Genomic DNA, 18,869 nt, shown 5'->3' on the forward strand with positions numbered 1-18,869 from the left:
CACAGGAAGCCCAATATTGTCAATAACAACAAGGAACCCAAGGGTGGTCAGGGTAAGGATTCTAGAAAATAAATTCGATCTTTGTTGCTGGAATATTTTGGCGATCGTGGAGCTTTAGATTCTGTAAGATGGCATATAATTTTTTATAGTTTTTAAGTTTTATCAAGTTTGTTTCCTTGAGTATTTGGAAACGCCTTTTGCAGCCAATTTTTAATTAATCGTTTCAATTTTCTAACTAGATATGGCTGCTTCTCCAAGCCTTGCACGTCCACGCTTAGCCGTGTTTGGTGCAACAGGACCAACTGGTATTTGTGCGGTGAAGAGAGCTTTGGAGCTTGGGCATAATGTCACTACTTTAGTCAGAAGTCCTGAGAAATTGAAAGACATCCAGTAAATATTATCATCTTGACACCTAAAAAAAGAGCAGCAAGGGCGGATCCAGGGGGGGGGGAGGGGGAGGGGGGCTGATGCCCCCCTTCCGCAGAAAAAAAAAAAAAAAAACTGGATGTTTTTTTTAATTGTTTTTCGTTGTGTTGACGGAAGAAACTCAATTAGCCCCCCCTAAAATTTTGGCTGGATCTGCCCTTGTGCAGGTTGCTTTGTTGATAAACATTGTTTTTAAATAATAGAGGCATGATTGATGGTAATGGTCCTGAGAAGTAAGCATTGATAAAAGATAATAAGATACTTTGTGTGCTTTGATAAAGGTTGATGATGAAGATGACAGTGCTGGTTGATGGTGATGCATTTGTGGTTGGTGATGATAATGATGGCAACAATGATAACCATATTGCAAAATTCATACTTATGTTATTTTCATAGAAATGAGAACCTTAAAGTGGTAAAAGCCAATATATTTGAACCAAATTCTCTGGTTGAACACCTAAATGGCCAAAATGCAGTGATGTCATACCTCGGTGCTCATAACACCTCAGCTTTGAATCCAACAACACTGTATAGTGAATCAATGAAATCCATTATGATTGCCATGGAAAGGTCAGAATTAAAAAATAAATATAGCAAAGGTGGATCTAGGATTGTGAAAAGAGGGAGCCTCACATCACAATTTGCGAGGGAGGGCCTGTCCCACTGTTCACCTCCTTAGATCTGCTACTCTAAAATATATTTTTTGAGACCTGATGAATTCTCATGTATACATGTTTCCACACATAATCTATGCATTTATCACTACAGGGCAAAGGTCAACAGGGTAGTGACAATAACATCATGGTGTACTGTCAAACAGCCTGGCAACCCGAAATTAATGGAATGGTTCCTTAAGCCATTGTTTCTAAATGGATTTTTAAGAGATATGCATCTAATGGAAAATATGCTGGAGGAGTCATCTTTTAATTATACATTCATAAGACCTCCTGGATTGTCAAATGGTACTACGTAATAATTATACATGATATAGACAAGGGGCGATCCAGGATTTTTATTTTCTTAGGAGGGGGTACACCATTTGTGCGTTAATACATCAAGTCATTCTCCATAAAAAAATTGTAAGCTCATCTATGGGGGGATGGGGTGTACACACCCTGTATCCTTTCTATAGATCCACCCCTGTAGACAGCTCTCACTTGTAATGGGAATATAGCAATACTACTGAGCTAGGGACACCCCCTGGATCTGCCCCTGATTTGAAATGTTTTGGTCCCTGACCAGAGGCGGATCCAGGATTTTTTTGAGAGGGAGGGGGGGGGGGGGCTGCACTTATTTGGCTTATGACATTATAATGAGTGATAATGTCAGTAAACAAGAAAATTCTAGTTTCTAGGGTTATTTCTAAGCAAGCAGCATTTTAATATGTGATATTAAATCAAAATAATTCACGCTAAGATACAGCATATTATTTTTGTATAGCACTTACAAATAAAAAATATAAGTGTAGAGCAAAGGATTGATTAAGATTAATAGGCAACAATTTCTTAAAATGTCAGCTTTTCTCAGGGGGGTCCGCACTCCCTGCACCCCATAGCTGGATCCGCCACCACTGACACTGAAGTTATTCATTATTTTTATTTTCTAGCCAAGGCTAAGAATAACTACAAGCTTGCTGAGGGTCAGTATCTTGATGGGGTTTCTTGGACAATTTCCCGTGAAGATGTTGCAGATGCAAGCCTTAAAGTGCTGCAGACATCAGACTGGGACAGGAAAGGCTTGGCTATTGGGTGCCTGAAATAAAACCAAAGTTAACACCTTATCAACTATTATAAGTCTTAATTCATCCAACCATTTTATTCTCATCCATTCATCCCATTAATTCTGTTTCATTCATTTTTTTCCAATTTGGAGTAAAACATAATGTAGTTAAATGATCTGATATATTCTAAATAATCAAAATAATGGGATTAAGGTAATGCTGAATTTACTACAGGTAATAATACATGCTCAAACTAGAAGAGACCTTGTCTACACCCTGTTAGTTCCTTCACATTTTCTCCCCAGGGGTGGATCCAGGAAATGCAGAAAGGGGCAAAACTTTGATGTTAGAAGAACCTCTAAGTTCCCAAACAAAAGGGTGTTGCAGCCCCCTTGGCCCACTTCTAAATCTTGAAGTCCTCCATTACCCTCCCTCACCTCCACTCCCCCTCCCCTTGTTTTTGTTTTGTTTTTCCATCCAGCACCTTGCAACATTCCATTACCTTCCCTCCCCTCTCTGCTTTACGACTTCATAAAATACGGGTATGCTATTGTGTATAAATTATGTAATAGCTTCAAAATAAATCATTTAACAGTATGAGTTATTTAATCGCGTCTTTTCTGTGTTGGTCTCCCTATGTGTTTAGCCTCGTTTTGGTGCAGGTTGGCTGCGTAGCACGAGCGTCTTTATTGAGCAAGAAAGACATGTTTAGTTGTAAACGAAAAAAACATCTTTAGAGCTTCTTTTAGCTCGTTTTTTAAAGAACTTTTACTAAATTAAGTTAACTAAAGGCAAAGCAAAAGAACCATGTACAATAATATTGGCTTAGCGACTGCTCGTGGTTCGGGAACTAACGGCTACGTGCAAAGAAATTTGTCTTCAGTTCGTTCGAGGAAAGAAAAAGTTGACTACAGAAACGACGAAGAACTTGAAAAACTAGAGCAGTTAAACACGAGAAGACCAAACAAGGAGATCTTGGAACATCAGAGGAAGAGAGAGATTGAACTGAAGTGTCTTGAACTTCAAGATGTCATGGAAGAACAAGGGTAGGTTCTTCAACATGTGTGTTGTCATTTTGAATGACGTTGTGAACACATTTTACAGTCCAGTCTAGATAGTTTGTCTAACTGAGGTTAATATGATGAGAGGAAAGCTTTTAAAAGTATAATTAAAATCCTATTATTGATTGGTTTGGTTAGAAAATACTTTTAACATTTTTGTCTCTGGTTGAAAGCTAATTGCATTTAAAACTTCTCTATAGTCACCCAGTGGCTTTTATTTTCATTTTCTAAGAACTAGTAACATGAGCATTTGTCCCACACCATAATTGAAAATAGAGCAGACAGTCAGAATGTTGGAAAGGTATTGTACATTTGGAGGTACATGTATTCCACCGTTCCTACCCAACAGCCATTGCAGCTTAGGTATTTTCAGTGCTATGGAATACTCTCTCATTACACACCATTGAATGTCACACTTAACACTTGTGTCTTTATGATATACAAACTTGACCTAAGGCTCGTGTTTACACTAGAAAACACAAGTGAATTGTGGGATATTTCATGGTATGCCACTAAAAGCCTTCTATAACTACACTGTAGTATATATGTATGTCTTTGGGGTAAAATGCTTTACATAATAGAGTAAATAAATTAGCTACACATTCATTGAAATGTCTTCCAAACTAAACCTGTACTTTTCTTGCTAATATTTGATTTTTCAGATACAATGATGATGAAATCCAAGAAAAAGTTGAGCAGCTCAGGACAACGCTAAATTCTGCATTGGAAGAAAAGACTGCAAAAAAGTTGGTATTTGTATTCATTTAAACCTGGGGAGAGGGGGGTGCCAAAACAATTTTGCAAAATAAATCTCTTAAATAGGTTTAGCGACAAAGATCCATTGTATATAAATGGTGATTGAGTTAACGTTATACATATACAATAAAACTCTTCACTTCTGTTTTACTTTTCTTTTTGATGCAATGTTTCTACATTTTGGCCCTAGTGTCATTCCCTAGAGTATTCCAATCCCTATAGTTTGTTTACAAATAAAAATTTGTTAAAGAATTACGTAAGCGGGGAAAGATTGGGGGAATGGAGTGGAAAATGATGTAGAGTGATGTCATCAATATTTTCACATTTGAAAAATATGATTGGCTACATATTTCCCAATAGAACACTAGTGCCTATATATTAAGAAACTCTACAATTCCATGGATGTTATGAAAAAAGCATATGTATTTCAATATGTTTAATTTTTGTTTGCACTAGTTTGAAGGAAACACATCAAATGGCAGAGGCTGCAGAAGAGAAAAATTCCAGGATGAAAGGAGCTCTTGGAATCAAGGCAGACTATAAAGATGGTTCAGCATTCAACCAAGAACTACAAGCAGCACAGAGGGCTGCTGAAAAGGCCAAGCAGGAGGAAGAAAAGATTGCAAGGGAAATGGAAAAAGAAAAAGAACTGGAAAAGGAAAGGAAAAGAAGGTTGGTATTGAAATTCATGTTATATAATTTCACCAATTTTAATTAAAAGTGTTTTAATATTTACTATGGATACTGGTACGGAACTAAGTTCAGTTTTGACAGGCAATTATATTAGAATCAGTATGATGGGAAAGGAGTTGGAAAAATCAAAGGAGTTTCCATTTTCTTAAAAGACCAAGTCATTACATGTTCTGTCATTTAAGGTTACTGCCTACTATGATAACAATCCATGAAAAAGTTTATGAATAGACTGTTTTGTCAAGGCTGCATGCGAAACCAACTTGATGGGCAACAAAACTGAAAAGCGCAAATTCAATAAAATTGAGAAGACAGTTTTATATTTAAAGAGGAGAATAATCGATTTTATGAATTCTTATCAGACATTTTTTTATAGCAATGCATGATAATACTCGATTTCTGGTATTGTGGCCCATCAAGTTCCTTAAATTTGGATGCACACGCACCCTTGAGAAAGTTAAAGCTGCAAGTGAAAACCATTATAAAATTATTGTACTCTAAGGAAATAAATGAGGGGGGAAATAGAGAGCCAAGGAGAACAAAACTACGTGCTGAATTTCATTCTCATGCATATCTTAATCTCACATATTTTATAGCACAGTCTATATTTAAATTAAAAAATTTTTTTTCATTTTCTTCATGTATGACATTTACATGCAGGAAAACATTTTAAAAGTACATAGAACAGCATAACATTTTCAAAAGTTGTGATACAAAACTTAATAATACATGTGATGTCAAGTGATGTATTGGCCACTACAACCATCAATGGTGTGCTGGTCAGTGTCTAAGCGTCATAACTGGCCAGATGCACATTAGACTGATTAACATAACTGACCAATCAATGTGGTTTGTCAAGAGGACAGGCGTTAGAGGTGGCTGAACATTGTCCATTGACTGGCTTTTTTTTCAAGTTAATTAAAAAGAAAATGCCAAAATAAAATATTTTATCCAATTTGAGAATAATTGTGTGAGTCAGTGTAAAAGAAAATGAAGTCTAAGGGAAAAATAATAATTTTCCTATGGTTTCCTTGAGAAAGGATTTTACACACTAAATATAATGGTGCAATGTTTTCCCATTACAGACTACTTGTCATTCCCTACGGAATTAAGATTCTTTGTTTAGGTTGCATCCATATTCAAGGGTCTTCTCGCGTGCAACAGTTAAACAAAGAAATGATACTCTAAATAATGACATGGTTTAAAATGGGACAACATGCCATGATGAATGAGATGTACTAGATGATCCCCATTTTTGGTATTTTTTTGTAGTGGCCAATTGCATAATTTCTAAACTGGTATTTCTTTAATTATTTTGATTCTAAATTAGCTATCTTGGTTTTCTATTTCCCATCTTCAAGTGTATTCATTATTGTGTGTTGACAAGTTTCTTGTGGCTTGGATGAGGTGAGTTGTATCACTTCCTTTAGATGAGTGCTAACTGTGCTCGCATGATATTTTCTTATCACTTGTTTGCTTATTAATGACAGTGGCACCTTTTTGACCAGTTCTAAAATGAAGGGTGTTCAACAGACCTCTTTACCTCGGGCATAACATTTCCCATTTCTGACCATGTGTCAATCTCTTGAGGATAGACTTATTAGTCCAAAATCTCAATCTTTATTAAAAAATTATGGTTGAGGAAAAACTATTAAGTAACACTTTAGTGCTCTCTACAGTAAAACAGTATTTCACCTGATTTTTTCTAATATTAGGCTAAAAAAAGAAAAGTTGGAATCAAAGAAGAAGAAAAGGCGACGTTCACCTTCCCCTTCTTCCAGCTCAGAATCAGAATCAAGGTAAGTATTAAATCAATCAATTTTACTTGCTTCCAGTTTTGCAAACTAAAAAATGTCAAATGATTTAAAACCGAAATTAATTTTGGTAGTAGCTAACTTTAATAGTTGTTTAGGGTGCACAGTACAGTAGAGCACCCTTGAACAGGAGGCTGAAATTTTAAACCTTTTGTTGACTGGTAGGTATGGATTTTTAAAAATGTTGGAGGATAACACACCTTATTTTTTAAAAACATTTTAGTCAATCAGAATCAAGAAATTTTGCAAAACTGGGGTGTCACTTTTCCTCTTAAAATGACAGATTTGTAGGCCACTAAATAAAATAATGTTGCTAATACTTGCTTTATAACAGTGACATAATAATTTATGAGTCTTATATTTCTATTTCTATGGGGAGCATGTTTTTAATTTTTAATCAATTTTTGCAGGCTTCATGACACCTCAGTCTTACTTAGCAGTGATGTTATTTCTATATCACTATCAAACCAGATCAACTGGAAAGGGATGAAATACTTGTAGAAACGCAAACTTGAACAATAAATACAACATTAGACCTTACCAGGATTGGTTTAACTAAAATATTAAAAAAGGTTATAGTTGCATATTTACTGGCAGCATCCAAACATCGACTTGAAGTCATTATTTCAAGGTCACTCAAGGGAATTCAGTAATGTCTATCATTCACCTCTCCTCCTCTCTTCATTGCCATTAATTAATGATTATTAACCATGAATATCATCCAATATTTACCTATAGTGAACCAATGAGAACATGCCATCTATGAGAATTTCTGCATTGGTTCATACTAGCATTGATTAGCCAATTTGACATCCTTTTTTCTCATATAGCTCTGAAGAATCAAGTAGCAGCTCTTCAGAAGAAGAGTCACCTCCAAGATCAAGAAGCAAAAAACACAGAAAAGAAAGAAAGCAATCCAGGGGCAGGTACAGTACTTCTCATTTTGTTGTAAAAAAATAAGAAGGATATACATGAAATGATATTAACAACCCCTTCATGTAAAACTTGTTGCCAGGAGAGCTTACTGTTGAATTATTTATGTAGATCTCCATCAGAAAGCCCTGGCAGAAAATCTAGTAAATGTGGAAAAGAAAGAGAAAGGAAAAAGAAGCGGGACAAGTAATAAATTACATAATATGATAACACTAAATTGCAAAATCATTGTTGGGTTCAAAAACAAAACATAGAAGCTGAGACCAAAATGGTACATGGGAAGTACCTGGTTGACATATGTAGTGATACAACCTGTGGTATGTTTGCACTCACAGACAGCAGGAAAGCTTTTAACACGTGTCATATCAACTGCTTATCTCAAATGAATACATTGGGGAATAATAATAATTGTCATTTCCCAGCATACCTTTGGGACTCACCTCCTATGTTCTATGTTTTACAACCCAGCAATATTGGTTGTAAGCACTCACCTAAAGAATATGTCTAAGCAACCGTTTTTGCATTTTAATTGTGGTAGGAAATCACCATCTGAAAGTGCTGAGAGAAAACCGAAAAGAAAGGAGAGATATGACAGGAACGAGAAAAGGTAAATACCACCACAATACCTCGTTTGTTGTTTGTTTGTTTGTTTGTTTTTTTGACAAGGAGGATGGGGTAGTATCCTTCTACGACTTTCTTAGCTTGGGTCGTCGTCACGCCTCCATGGAACGGCTTAGTAGGAGTCTAGGGAGGGTCAGAATGACATGGTAGTAAAATGAAAACAAGGAAAGAAATAGTTCTAAGCAACCGTTTTTGCATTTTAATTGTGGTAGGAGATCACCATCTGAAAGTGCGGAGAGAAAACCTAAAAGAAAGGAGAGAGATGACAGAAACGGGAAAAGGTAAATACCACCACAATACCTCATTCGTTTTTGAGAGGAAGGCAGAGTAGGATGTGGGACACCTAACATTTGTTGTTTTTTTGGGGGGGAGGGGGGTCAAAGTTTGCTGGTAACGAAACCGGCAGGGGATGGAACCAAGTTTGCCTAAGTTAATTTAATTCACAGACATAATTAGAAAGAACACTCATCATAAGAAAGAACATACAAAGACCAAGTAAGAATTGACAGTTTTTCTTCTTTGGGCAAATTGAAACGAAATTACGATAGTTAAAAAAGTTGGTCCGAGTTTCAAAAACTAAATTAATTAATATTTCCGAAAAAAATACCCTTATATCACAAGAAAGAGCAACATACAAAAAGCTCACTGACCAAGTTTCTGGATGTTTGACCCTATAGAAACAATGTTATGAGCATTCAAAACCTAAAACCTGTCCAAATTACAAAGAAAATTAAGACGTCCAACCAACCGTCCAGCCACACATTCAGCTCTGTATTTACAGCTAATTTTATTGTGTTATAGAAGAAGTGTTAGCCCTGATGAGAAGCGTAATCTCACGAAAAAGGACAGAAGAAGATCTGAGAGTCCAAGCAGCCCACCTAGACACCGTTCGCCTAGTCCTCAGCAACGTAGAGCAAGTAGTTCCCGGAAAAGGTATGGTGGGTGACTGATATCTCCTGTACGAAGCCGCTTTTAAGTTGTAACGTATTTCCGGGTCCAAGCGAAAAATGTTCTCAATGATTTAACCTTCACCTGAAACAATTAGAACTTTAGACAACAAATCCTGTAATAAAGAAAAAGTAAAAAATAAACCTTCATAAAACAGCTTTTTTATTGGATCCGGAAGTCGTTTTTCCATGCAGACGACCCCATACAACTCGGACGATCCTATACATTGTATATATATTGTATATCCTATATATTGTATCTATATTTGTGTCATTCCCCCCCCCCCCCCCCTTTCTTTTTTGAACTGGAGGCAAAGCTAGATAAGGGACGCACCATTAGATTTTTGAGGGGAGGGGGGGTGTGGGGCAATTTATTTTGTGCAGGAATTTTTTTACGCCTCATGGCTGTGCAGGGTAGTTGTTGTTGTTGTTTTTTTTTGGACATAATTTTTTTCACTCTTTTGGGGGGGGGGTGGGGGGTGGGGGGGTTTGCCCAATTCCCCATAACCCCCACCCCTCAAAAATCTAATGGTCCTTCCCTAAATTAAATTAAATAAAAGACGTATGAGGAAGGGGTAGGAAGCGACTATAAAAAGCCTGGTTCTAAAGAAATTTCAAAAAAGGGTTGTATATCTTGATGATTTGATTCACTCCAACAGGCGGACAAGTGAAGAAGTTTCAGAGAGAAAGGAGAGCAGAGAAAGGACCTCCGAAAGAAAGAAACGAAATGAAAGTCCAGAGGAAAGGAAGAAATCACGTCGGCATCGATCAAGCTCAAGCGACGAATCACCTCAGCGAAGAAAACGACCTAAGAGACGAGAAAGCGAAGAGAAATCATCACCAGAAAGAAAAACGGCAATAAAGCGCTTTTCTCAGGAAGAAAGACGGAGACAGGATCGCGACGATGAAAGAACTGGTAAGAATTCGTTTCATTCTCCGGTGAAGAGAAGACGCGCAAGCTCATCTGAAGACGAAGCAAGAGCTCCTAGACGAGATGAAAGGCAAAGTCGGGATGACAGAAGACAATCCAGTCGAAGACAGGACTCTCCGGTGAAGAGAAGGCGCACAAGCTCATCTGAAGACGAAGCAAGAGCTCCTAGACAAGATGGAAGGCAAAGACGGGATGAGAGAAGACAAACCAGTGGAAAACAGGACTCTCCGGTGCAGAGAAGACGCGCAAGCTCATCTGAAGACGAAACAAGAGCTCCCAGACAAGATGAATGGCGAAGACGGGATGAGAGAAGACAAACCAGTCGAAAACAGGACTCTCCGGTGCAGAGAAGACGCGCAAGCTCATCTGAAGACGAAACAAGAGCTCCCAGACAAGATGAATGGCGAAGGTGTGACTCGAATGAAAGACCCACCCCCAAGTCGAAACCCAGAGATACGACGTCACGAATGAATCAATCTAGAGGGCGCGATTCAAGATCTCCTGATGAAAGAACGATCAGAAAACAAGAATCACGGCGCTCCTACTCGTCTCCTGAAAGAAAACACCGTGATTTAGAAGAAAAGAAGAGCAGAGAAAGAGATACAGACAGGGTACCCGCAGCAAAGGAGAGACCAAGGGAGGGCGCCGAGCCCAGTAGAAGTCCAGAAAGACGGCGACGGTCATCCGGATCCCCGGCGAGAAAAGAAAAGCAGGTCATCAACGAGAAGAAGGAAAAACCAAAGAAACCCCAGTCCGAGTCTGAATCGTCTTCTGAGGAAAGTTCTGATGGATCTTCAAGTTCCAGCTCAGATTCAGAGTCGAGTAGTTCTGAGGAAGAACAGGCTCCGCGTGCCAAATCCAACCGGGAGAAGAATGGCGGGCAGAGTAGCTCTCCAGAAAAGAGGAGACAGCCAAGCTCCTCCCCTGAACGTGAGAAACCCATGGTTGACAAAGAAGAAAGAAGACAGCCGCAGAGGAGGCAAGAGGCAGAACCTCCAGCCAGGGGTGCCAGACGTCGCAGCCCGCCAAGAAGAGTATCTCCTCCTCCTCCTACAAGAAATACGCGTCGACAGAGTCCAAGTGTATCGCCACCGAGAAGGACAGAAAGACGTCGAAGTATTTCCCCTGAACAAAGAAAACGAATCTCCGGAGTAAGAGAGGAGTACTCTCCAAGAAGAAATGTAAGACGATCTCCTTCTCCACCAAGGAGACACTCAGATCGTTGGCAGAGACCGAGCGCAAGTCCACCACGCAGAAGACGACGAAGCAGCACCCCTCCACGACGCTACCAAAGGTCCCCTTCCCCTCCACGTCGTAGACCCCAAGAACGATCACCTTCTCCAAGAAGGTATAGGAGGGATAGATCAAACACCCCTGATGAACCCCGATATGTAATACAGGACAGAAGATCACGAAGCGGTAATCCAAGACGAAGTAGAGATGCCATTCAAAGAGGTTCCAGGTTACCGGAGCAAACGTCGACACCACAAGAGCGACTGTCACTAGGTCGTAGAGGAAGTCCAAATAGGGAACAGTCCTCACGAGAAGAGCCAAGCCAACACGTTAGGGAGAAGTCCGTCAGCCCCCCTCGCAAGAGTAGCTCTACTTCTAAAGGGCAAAGGTTTGTTAGTCACATAGTTCCCTATTTTGAGCTGTGCGAATTTGCTGTCGCTGACTGTCATAGAAAAGTCAGACGCCAATCTAGGGGAAAGCCAAAAAAAAAAAAAAAAAGCGAATTGAAGCTATTTAGATGAATTTTAAGGATGGAGGAAAATCGATGGAAGAACCAAGAAACAAAACTACTCAATAATAATGGGGGAACAGATTATGAAACCCACAACCATTGCGGTGCAGCTTACGCCGATGCCTTTGCATTTATGCCCACATGCATGACATTGTTTTGAGTATTATTTTTATTTTAGCAGGGTAGTAGTACGTGATATTAAACCTGGAATTTGTTCTCTTTATTATGGGTAGCATGGGTGGCGTTCGCGGCTAACGCGTCGTCTTTCACCTGCGGTCGCCATATGTGAACTGAGTTCGTTTGATGTGTTGTTCTCTCCTATGCTATGAGGGTTTTCTCCGGGTTCTCCGGTTTCCTCCCTCCATAAAATCAACATGTGAGTTGAGCGTTGTGTGTATAGAACATCGAATGTAGTGGTAGTGCGTGTGAGCGAAAAGTGTACCCAATTAGCGCGAAGGCGCTAAAAACGACTAGACACTTAAATAAAGTGATTTATTTATTTATTCAAGAAGCGCAACCCCAGAAGAAGCCAGAAGACCATCACAAGAAAGGAAAGGCGAAAAGCACTCGCCCGAGAAGAAAGAAAGTAAATCTGGAAGTGACAGCAGTGATGATAGCAGTGACAGTGATTCCAGCGAGTCAAAGAAATCAAGTCAGTCAAGCAGCAGTAGCAGTAGTGAAGACAGTGGCGATGAATCCAGCAGTGATAGCAGCAGCAGCGGCAGTAGCAGTGGTAGTGACAGCCCAAAGAGATAAGAACCCCTTAATCAGTTGGTGAATAGCTTCCATAGCAGCGCTCTTAAAGGGGCTTCCTTTTCCTCGAGCCAGTCTCCTAATACGTAAGGTGTTGCGTGACACTTGTCTTAGAAGAGGGGTTCATCTCTACCCATTCAGTTTCTACGTATGATCTAGAAAAAACTAACAATCGCTCTTTCAAGGATAACTTCTATCCAACAGAAAGAGGGGTGGGGATGTAGTATAAGAATAAGATCAGGGCCAATTCCGACATGTACAAGTGAATCTGGCGGTCCAAAGTTTCTTGATACATTGCGTTACTCAAATTTTATGTGTATTTATTTTAGCGTTTACCGTTTTATAAAACCTTGTTATGTGACCGACAACAGAGTTCTACAATAGTACCATCACCCATTGACATGACTTAAACAATACAATCGAGTTTTTGCACAAGCTAGACAAAACTGAGGACGTTTTTAATCCCTACGTTTTTGCATCTATTCTTCCCTCCTCTTTCTTTATGCTGATTCTTCCCCCTTTCTGTGATTGCGTGCGGCTGTGAAACTGTTTCCACTGATATTATCAATATATCATTGCTACATTTATGTCTCTAGAAGAAGTTCTGTCACTGTACAACAAAGTAATGTAAGTTCCAACCACCAAGGTTAATGAGCCTTAATTCACTTTTGTATGATGTATCATGCCCAATCGTAGTTGGTCGGGATCAATTTTAGACAATTTCGCTCTATAACTTGGGTTGCGAACCAATCTGTAATGATTTCCGTATTATCATATAAGCTTTATTCTTTGTAGTATGCCCTTATCCTTTCCGAAGGAAACAAAAAGACTCATTTACCATGTTGGAGGATATGACAAAACAATCCCATCACCTAATATACTGTCCAGTTCTTCCAACATGGCGACTTTGACGTTTAGTATGTTGCTAACTTAAATCATTTCTGGATGGGAAAATATTTTGCTGATTGGCTTCATTTGTTACTTAATAAGAATTGTATTATCATGGAGTCATTCTTACTGTTAACTAATAGTAATCCAGTTGTATAGGTGGTAAAGAATTGTAAAGCCAGAGAGAAAGTTTCTATTAAAATGGTATGTGATTTAATGTAACTTTTGCTTTTGTGAGTTTTTTTCGAAATTAAATTAAATTAAATTCCAGGCTGTACCCACAGTTGATACACATTTTATTACTGCGATTTTCATAAACATGCGAACTCTGTCTGCGAGCTGCACGCTGAAATTTGGTTTGTTCGCTTCCGTCAATCAAACCTAATCAGTTGGTACTTTTCATATTTTTGACTGGCAGCAGCGAAAAACCAATTTCAGGGTGCAGCTAACAGACACAGTTCACATTTTTATGAAAATGCAGTAACTTTGTTGAACTGGATTGTTGTCATGCTGATCGAGTTTTTTTGGTTCGGAGCTTTGGTGGCTCCGAACAAAACATGCGTTCCACGTGTACATGTTTCAACAAATTTTTAAGAAAGTGAAAAATGCATAACAAAATCATAAGTGCTTCAAAACGTAGTGCAGTGTTCATTTTTGCCATCTTCTATTAATATTGAAATTCAAGCATTCCTAGTTGATAGAATACTCTATGGTGTTTCCCCACAGTGGACACAAGCAAGGGCACCCATAGGATCCCACGCAGGTAACACCACTGGTTCCTGTTTCAGAATAGCAAGTAGTTCTGCTGGAACATACTTCTTGTCTACAACAACTTCATAGACATATTCACTAAACCAGTTGTCTGTCATGACCAGATACCCCTTGTCACCCTTGTCATCCCCCCATGAGTTCTCGACTCTCCATTTTGTGGTGGTGACTGGTTTTAGAGTCACTGGTTTCTCTTCGCCTTCTGATTTCTGTTCAACTCCAGATTTTTCTCCTGACTGGTCTCCTGTGTCCTGTGAAGAGGAAACTTGGATGTTATTGAAGTTAACTTTGTATGCACTACTCGGTTTTTGTCTAGTGTTGAAGACATGATATACTGGGATAACTTTGTTGTAACTGTTAGTTTTAGTGGCTTGTTGTAGACAACGCATTGAAACAGGTTTGCTTTCATTGACTATACATAACAGGTTTACAAGGGGTACTGAAAGTAGTCTATTATCACAAAACAAGTTTGTGCTGTGCCCTGACTTTAATCAGCCCTGAGAATGTTCCTGGGAGTGGATAAAATGTGAGTCTTTATGAATGATTTACGATTTTAGTACTTGGCCATGAGCTGGGAGGGAAGAGGGCCTGGCAACCTTAAAGCTGAAACTCAACCTAGCCATGAAGCCTGCCATAGACCATTCTTGAGATAGTGAACATTGTGCATTGTGGTCTAACTTAGCTGCAAATATCTTTTGTTGACATGCTTTATATGGTGTTGCTTGTACCCAAACTAGACCACAATGCATTCTGTCATGTTGGTTATACTTATCTTTTCAAAGCAAAGACAAAATTACCTGATATGAAAGTCCAGTGAATGTCATGGCATGTGTCATGAGAGATTCACCATAGACCAGACGCTGTGCCTTGTCCAGCCCCAGCAGAGATATACCAAATACTAAGTCATAATTATGACTGAAACAGCAAAAAAAGGTATGAGACTGATGAATGGCAATGACTATGACTTGCAATTTTTCTTCTTAAAATCATATTCTTTCACTTACATTTCAAGGTCTAGGACTCCAAGCTTCCCCTCGAAATGCTTTCCAACATCACATCCAAACCAAACAGCCTATTAGGTAAAAATTAATATGTACAGTATAAGGTGTGTTTATACAAGAAAAAAACTTAATCTTATAGAAAAAATACTTCAGTTTTGATTTGTCTGTGGCTCAGGGTAAACCTTGATTTTGTGTAGAATATAATTTCATGTGTTCCAGTGAAATAATGTCCTTGATATTTCAAAGTGTATTGATGAACTAGTGCATTCTTTAATTTACGAATAATATTTTGTGATTCTGATGCTAAAATTAATGAGGCTAACCCTTAGTTAATGAAACTGTAAGCGTTGAATTTCAAATAACAGTGGTATTTTACGAATTTTAAAATGATTAAACCTGCTGGAGACATGAGAGGTTGACTTGGGGCAAGTCTAGAAAATGGTCTATGTTGTAAGAAAAATACAATTTACTAGGTATTATATATACTAAATGTGTAAACAGTCAACTCCACATACAAGACTAGGAGAGTAGACCCTACATGTGGAAAAATAAATAACTTTCATTTTTACCTCATTGTCTCGGAGGGATGCTGCTGCTAGGTATTTTAGGACTTCAATTGGCTGATTTAAGTACACAACTTTTGGACCATTTGCAAAATTTCCCAGGTACTCTACTGTGTAGAGCTTGTTATACTCATTCCTTGGATCATTCACAATGCAGACCTTTGTAGTGAAATCAAAATGTGTCACGGTCAGTTGCTGACAATAGACCTTTCCAGAATTTGCTTGACTATTCGCGAAACAATGGTTTCAAGTCGAGGTTGAACTTATTTATTCCAAGTTAATTTTGCACATACAGAACATCAAGAGGTTTGGTATTACAGAAAATATATTGACTTATGAAAGGATGTTTAAAATTTACTTTAAACTTCTTCAAGCTTCTCCCATCTTTTTCTGTTTTTTACTTCATTTTATATTTGGATATCACAAATGAGGTATTTTCAACATTGTCTGATCAGCCTTTAGCAAAATAGGTGCAGTTTTTCCCCAGGTTACCCCCCAAAGCTGCAAAGTGTTATTGGTATGGGAAAGTAGAGAAATTTTTTTGTTACATACCTTGTCCCGTATGGTGAAAACTGGTTTGATGTAGTCATTATAGAACTTCAAAGGTGTCAGGCCCTCTATCTTTTTGTAGTTCTTACTTTTGTCATAGTACTCCCAGGTGAATGTGCTGGGAGGGGTACCCAAACAGATTGCTACGATACGATACACCTAATATAAGAATGGACAAAGTCTTGAGAATTTGACAGTCCTCAAGGTATCATGTCAGTTATATAATGTTTCATCTCAATATTTCACTGTTTATATATTTTTTATTTATTTATGAAATAATAAAAAAACTAAATAAATTAACGGTCCATAAATCATTATTTATAGCCTTATACTTTGGGAATGTTGTTACCTCTGCCATCATTTTATTTTTCATCAATTCAATTTCCTCATCGCTAGCACCATCTTTGACCATCTTCCTGAGTACCATGGCGCATTCTCTGTGCTGTAGTTGTTAGGGAGAAATGAAATATTAAATATTTTATTAAATAATAGATAGTTTAGTGCATTTAAATCAACTTACTAATTCTAGAAACCTAATTTTAAAATATTTTTCTTTATTCTGCATTGGGGCCAGCTTATAAAAGTTATAGATCTCGTTAAATAGTATCATTAATCATCGTACTTTTATTAATAAAATGTTACAATCATCACCATTAAGCAATGTCATCATCATCATCACCATTACCATCACTATCACCATCTTTATGATCATCATCACCATCACCATCACCATCTTCACCACCACCATCACCATCACCACCACCACCACCCTCACCACCACCACCACCATCATCACTACCATCACATCACTATCACCATCTTTATGATCATCATCACCATCGCCATCACCATCACCATCACCATCACCATCTTCACCATCACCATCACCATCACCATCATTCAGCTTATTTGGCAGTGCAGCGCTAACCACACAAGTCACACATGGAAACTTCTAATATAAAAATTACATACCTTATTGTTCAAGATTGCATTCATTCGCCGCGACCTTATAGCACTAGTGGAGTCTGGCCAAACAGACTTGGGGATTAAGCCATACTTTTCAACCAAGCTTACCAACATTTCCCATTGGCCTCCATCATTCATTGGATTACTAAGCAAGTACATCATTAGACGACCATCCGGATCTTCATTTTTCTTGGCCAATTCAACATAATTGTTCAAAAAGAAGTAAGACCTTTCGATTTTATCCCAGAAGAAAAGATACTGTTGACTGAACTCCATTTCATCTAAGTTCATATTTTGCACAAACTTTTGTCGTACACAGTTCAGTAGTGCAAATATCCAGCAACGACCAGAGGATTTCTGGTTAGTCATAGGCTTGACTTCATTGACCTTTTGAAAATAATTTAGATAAAAGCTTTAAATCTTTTGAAATGGAAAAAGCATAATTTCATAAGCAGGTACATTTTGTTATTTGGGCTGTGGGATTTGCAGCAAACTTTAAAAAAATTGATTGTAGCCCTCCTCTTTAACTCAGTAAGAAATTCATGTACCTCCTATTAAGTCAACAACGACAAGTTTTCGCCAAGATAAAAAGGTTTGACTCACATGAAAGTTCAAATCCTTACTGATGACCCTCCACTCTAAAGTCCCAGATCCCCCCATCCCTCTAATAAAGAGGCCCCATTTGGAGGAGTATATTCCAACAATCAACCTGGCCTCAAAATGACAGGAGACCCACAAAACGAATAACATGATTACAGGACATGATTACCCCCCTAATAGGGCCTCAACAAAAATGCCCCACCCAATAGCCCAAAAATTTGTTAAGTTCATTAGGAATGTATAACTGCCTTTCAATCTTTTTTTGAATCACCTATCATTCCTTGCTTACACAAGTATACTTACAGTAATAACATAACGTACTTTTTACATAATTTTGATAAAGTGGTTGAATGTTTGAATAACTAATTAAGCTTTTAAAAGTTACCATGGCCATAGGCTCACAAATCGCTTACAGGACGGTGGAAACGCTACAAAATTGTGAAATATCACCCATAAAACTCATATCAAACATAACTGCAAACTATGGCATCATTTATATTAATCCTTATCAGGGTTTGATATTAGATTTTTAAAATATTATGACGTGTAAGCAGTGTGCTGGTAGAAACACTAAGACCACCAACCTTGTGGTTGAAGACATGGTTTGTTTTCTCAACAACCTGGCGAGAAAGACACAAATCTAAAGGTTCATTACGTGTCCCTAGATTCAGACTCAATTGATTTTTGGGATCGCAGTTGAATGCTGTTTGGATCTGAGAGATCTGTTGAGTGCTTAGCCCAGCAAGTGCCGATTCACTGCCTTCCGCCATCTTGTTTTATTGTTTTGTGAAAGAAGCACAGGCAGCCCGAAGAGTGTTTTAGTGGCTCGTCAGTAAACTATTTCCAGTCAGTCATACTGAAAGAAAGAAAGTTAAAAAAAAAAAGAAAGAAAGAAAAGAAAGAAAGAAAGAAAGAAAAATTAAATAAATAAAAAAATAAAAAATCGATTCTAATGTGCCATACCCCCAAGACATCCGCAGAGCTGAGGCGGCGTATGGACTTCGGACCTGACGGCGATTAAATCCTTCTGCCCTTGGTTGTACGAATTACGCAAGAAAATGTTCTAGCCGAAGTATCAGGGGAGAGACCAGCCGGCCCCCAGACCATATCGGCTAATCCCTTGCATCTCTGCCACGCA

The 18,869-nt window shown here is 38.4% G+C and overlaps 3 protein-coding genes across 8 annotated transcripts; 2 read left to right on the top strand and 1 right to left on the bottom strand.

Annotated features, from left to right (window-relative positions):
- The first annotated feature begins 18 nt into the window (after positions 1-18).
- Positions 19-2,750, top strand: LOC116295905 (flavin reductase (NADPH)). 2 transcript variants are annotated; one of them, XM_031703854.2, is made up of 5 exons: positions 19-52; positions 240-390; positions 823-996; positions 1,195-1,388; positions 2,033-2,750. In XM_031703854.2, the coding sequence occupies exons 2-5, from the start codon at positions 242-244 to the stop codon at positions 2,185-2,187; spliced, it is 672 nt and encodes a 223-aa protein (XP_031559714.2). In that variant the 5' UTR covers positions 19-52; positions 240-241; the 3' UTR covers positions 2,188-2,750. The 2 variants fall into 2 exon arrangements, with proteins under 2 accessions (XP_031559714.2, XP_031559713.2); XM_031703853.2 differs by having other exon boundaries at positions 22-123.
- Positions 2,751-2,801: 51 nt separating this feature from the next.
- On the top strand, positions 2,802-13,506 carry LOC116295916 (uncharacterized). 5 transcript variants are annotated; one of them, XM_031703871.2, is made up of 11 exons: positions 2,802-3,192; positions 3,870-3,953; positions 4,420-4,635; positions 6,369-6,452; positions 7,298-7,393; positions 7,512-7,586; positions 7,939-8,007; positions 8,234-8,302; positions 8,823-8,954; positions 9,628-11,520; positions 12,156-13,506. In XM_031703871.2, the coding sequence occupies exons 1-11, from the start codon at positions 2,954-2,956 to the stop codon at positions 12,397-12,399; spliced, it is 3,201 nt and encodes a 1,066-aa protein (XP_031559731.2). In that variant the 5' UTR covers positions 2,802-2,953; the 3' UTR covers positions 12,400-13,506. The 5 variants fall into 5 exon arrangements, with proteins under 5 accessions (XP_031559731.2, XP_031559729.2, XP_031559730.2 ...); XM_031703869.2 differs by having other exon boundaries at positions 2,803-3,192; positions 12,153-13,506; XM_031703870.2 differs by having other exon boundaries at positions 2,803-3,192; positions 8,826-8,954; positions 12,153-13,506.
- Positions 12,700-18,531, bottom strand: LOC116295917 (bleomycin hydrolase). Its single transcript, XM_031703875.2, has 8 exons — positions 18,316-18,531; positions 17,138-17,518; positions 16,515-16,607; positions 16,169-16,324; positions 15,623-15,775; positions 15,057-15,124; positions 14,850-14,967; positions 12,700-14,303 (listed from the first exon to the last, which is right to left on the bottom strand). The coding sequence occupies exons 1-8, from the start codon at positions 18,499-18,501 to the stop codon at positions 13,992-13,994; spliced, it is 1,467 nt and encodes a 488-aa protein (XP_031559735.1). The 5' UTR covers positions 18,502-18,531; the 3' UTR covers positions 12,700-13,991.
- Between the last annotated feature and the right edge of the window lie 338 nt (positions 18,532-18,869).

Source organism: Actinia tenebrosa, unplaced genomic scaffold (genome assembly GCF_029948245.1).
Source record: "Actinia tenebrosa isolate PJP-AT-01 unplaced genomic scaffold, QUT_ActTen_1.0 PGA_scaffold1__47_contigs__length_23844297, whole genome shotgun sequence".
Classification (NCBI taxonomy): domain Eukaryota; kingdom Metazoa; phylum Cnidaria; class Anthozoa; order Actiniaria; family Actiniidae; genus Actinia; species Actinia tenebrosa.

Coding starts and splice junctions, on each gene's coding strand:
- LOC116295905 (XM_031703854.2), top strand. CDS start 242: ATGGCTGCTTCTCCAAGCCTTGCACGTCCACGCTTAGCCGTGTTTGGT. Junction 391..822: donor GAGAAATTGAAAGACATCCA/GTAAATATTATC, acceptor TTATTTTCATAG/AAATGAGAACCTTAAAGTGG. Junction 997..1,194: donor ATTATGATTGCCATGGAAAG/GTCAGAATTAAA, acceptor TTATCACTACAG/GGCAAAGGTCAACAGGGTAG.
- LOC116295916 (XM_031703869.2), top strand. CDS start 2,954: ATGTACAATAATATTGGCTTAGCGACTGCTCGTGGTTCGGGAACTAAC. Junction 6,453..7,297: donor AGCTCAGAATCAGAATCAAG/GTAAGTATTAAA, acceptor TTTCTCATATAG/CTCTGAAGAATCAAGTAGCA. Junction 11,521..12,152: donor TCTACTTCTAAAGGGCAAAG/GTTTGTTAGTCA, acceptor TATTTATTCAAG/AAGCGCAACCCCAGAAGAAG.
- LOC116295917 (XM_031703875.2), bottom strand. CDS start 18,501: ATGGCGGAAGGCAGTGAATCGGCACTTGCTGGGCTAAGCACTCAACAG. Junction 16,325..16,514: donor AAAATAAAATGATGGCAGAG/GTAACAACATTC, acceptor TTCTTATATTAG/GTGTATCGTATCGTAGCAAT. Junction 15,125..15,622: donor CATCCCTCCGAGACAATGAG/GTAAAAATGAAA, acceptor TTTACCTAATAG/GCTGTTTGGTTTGGATGTGA.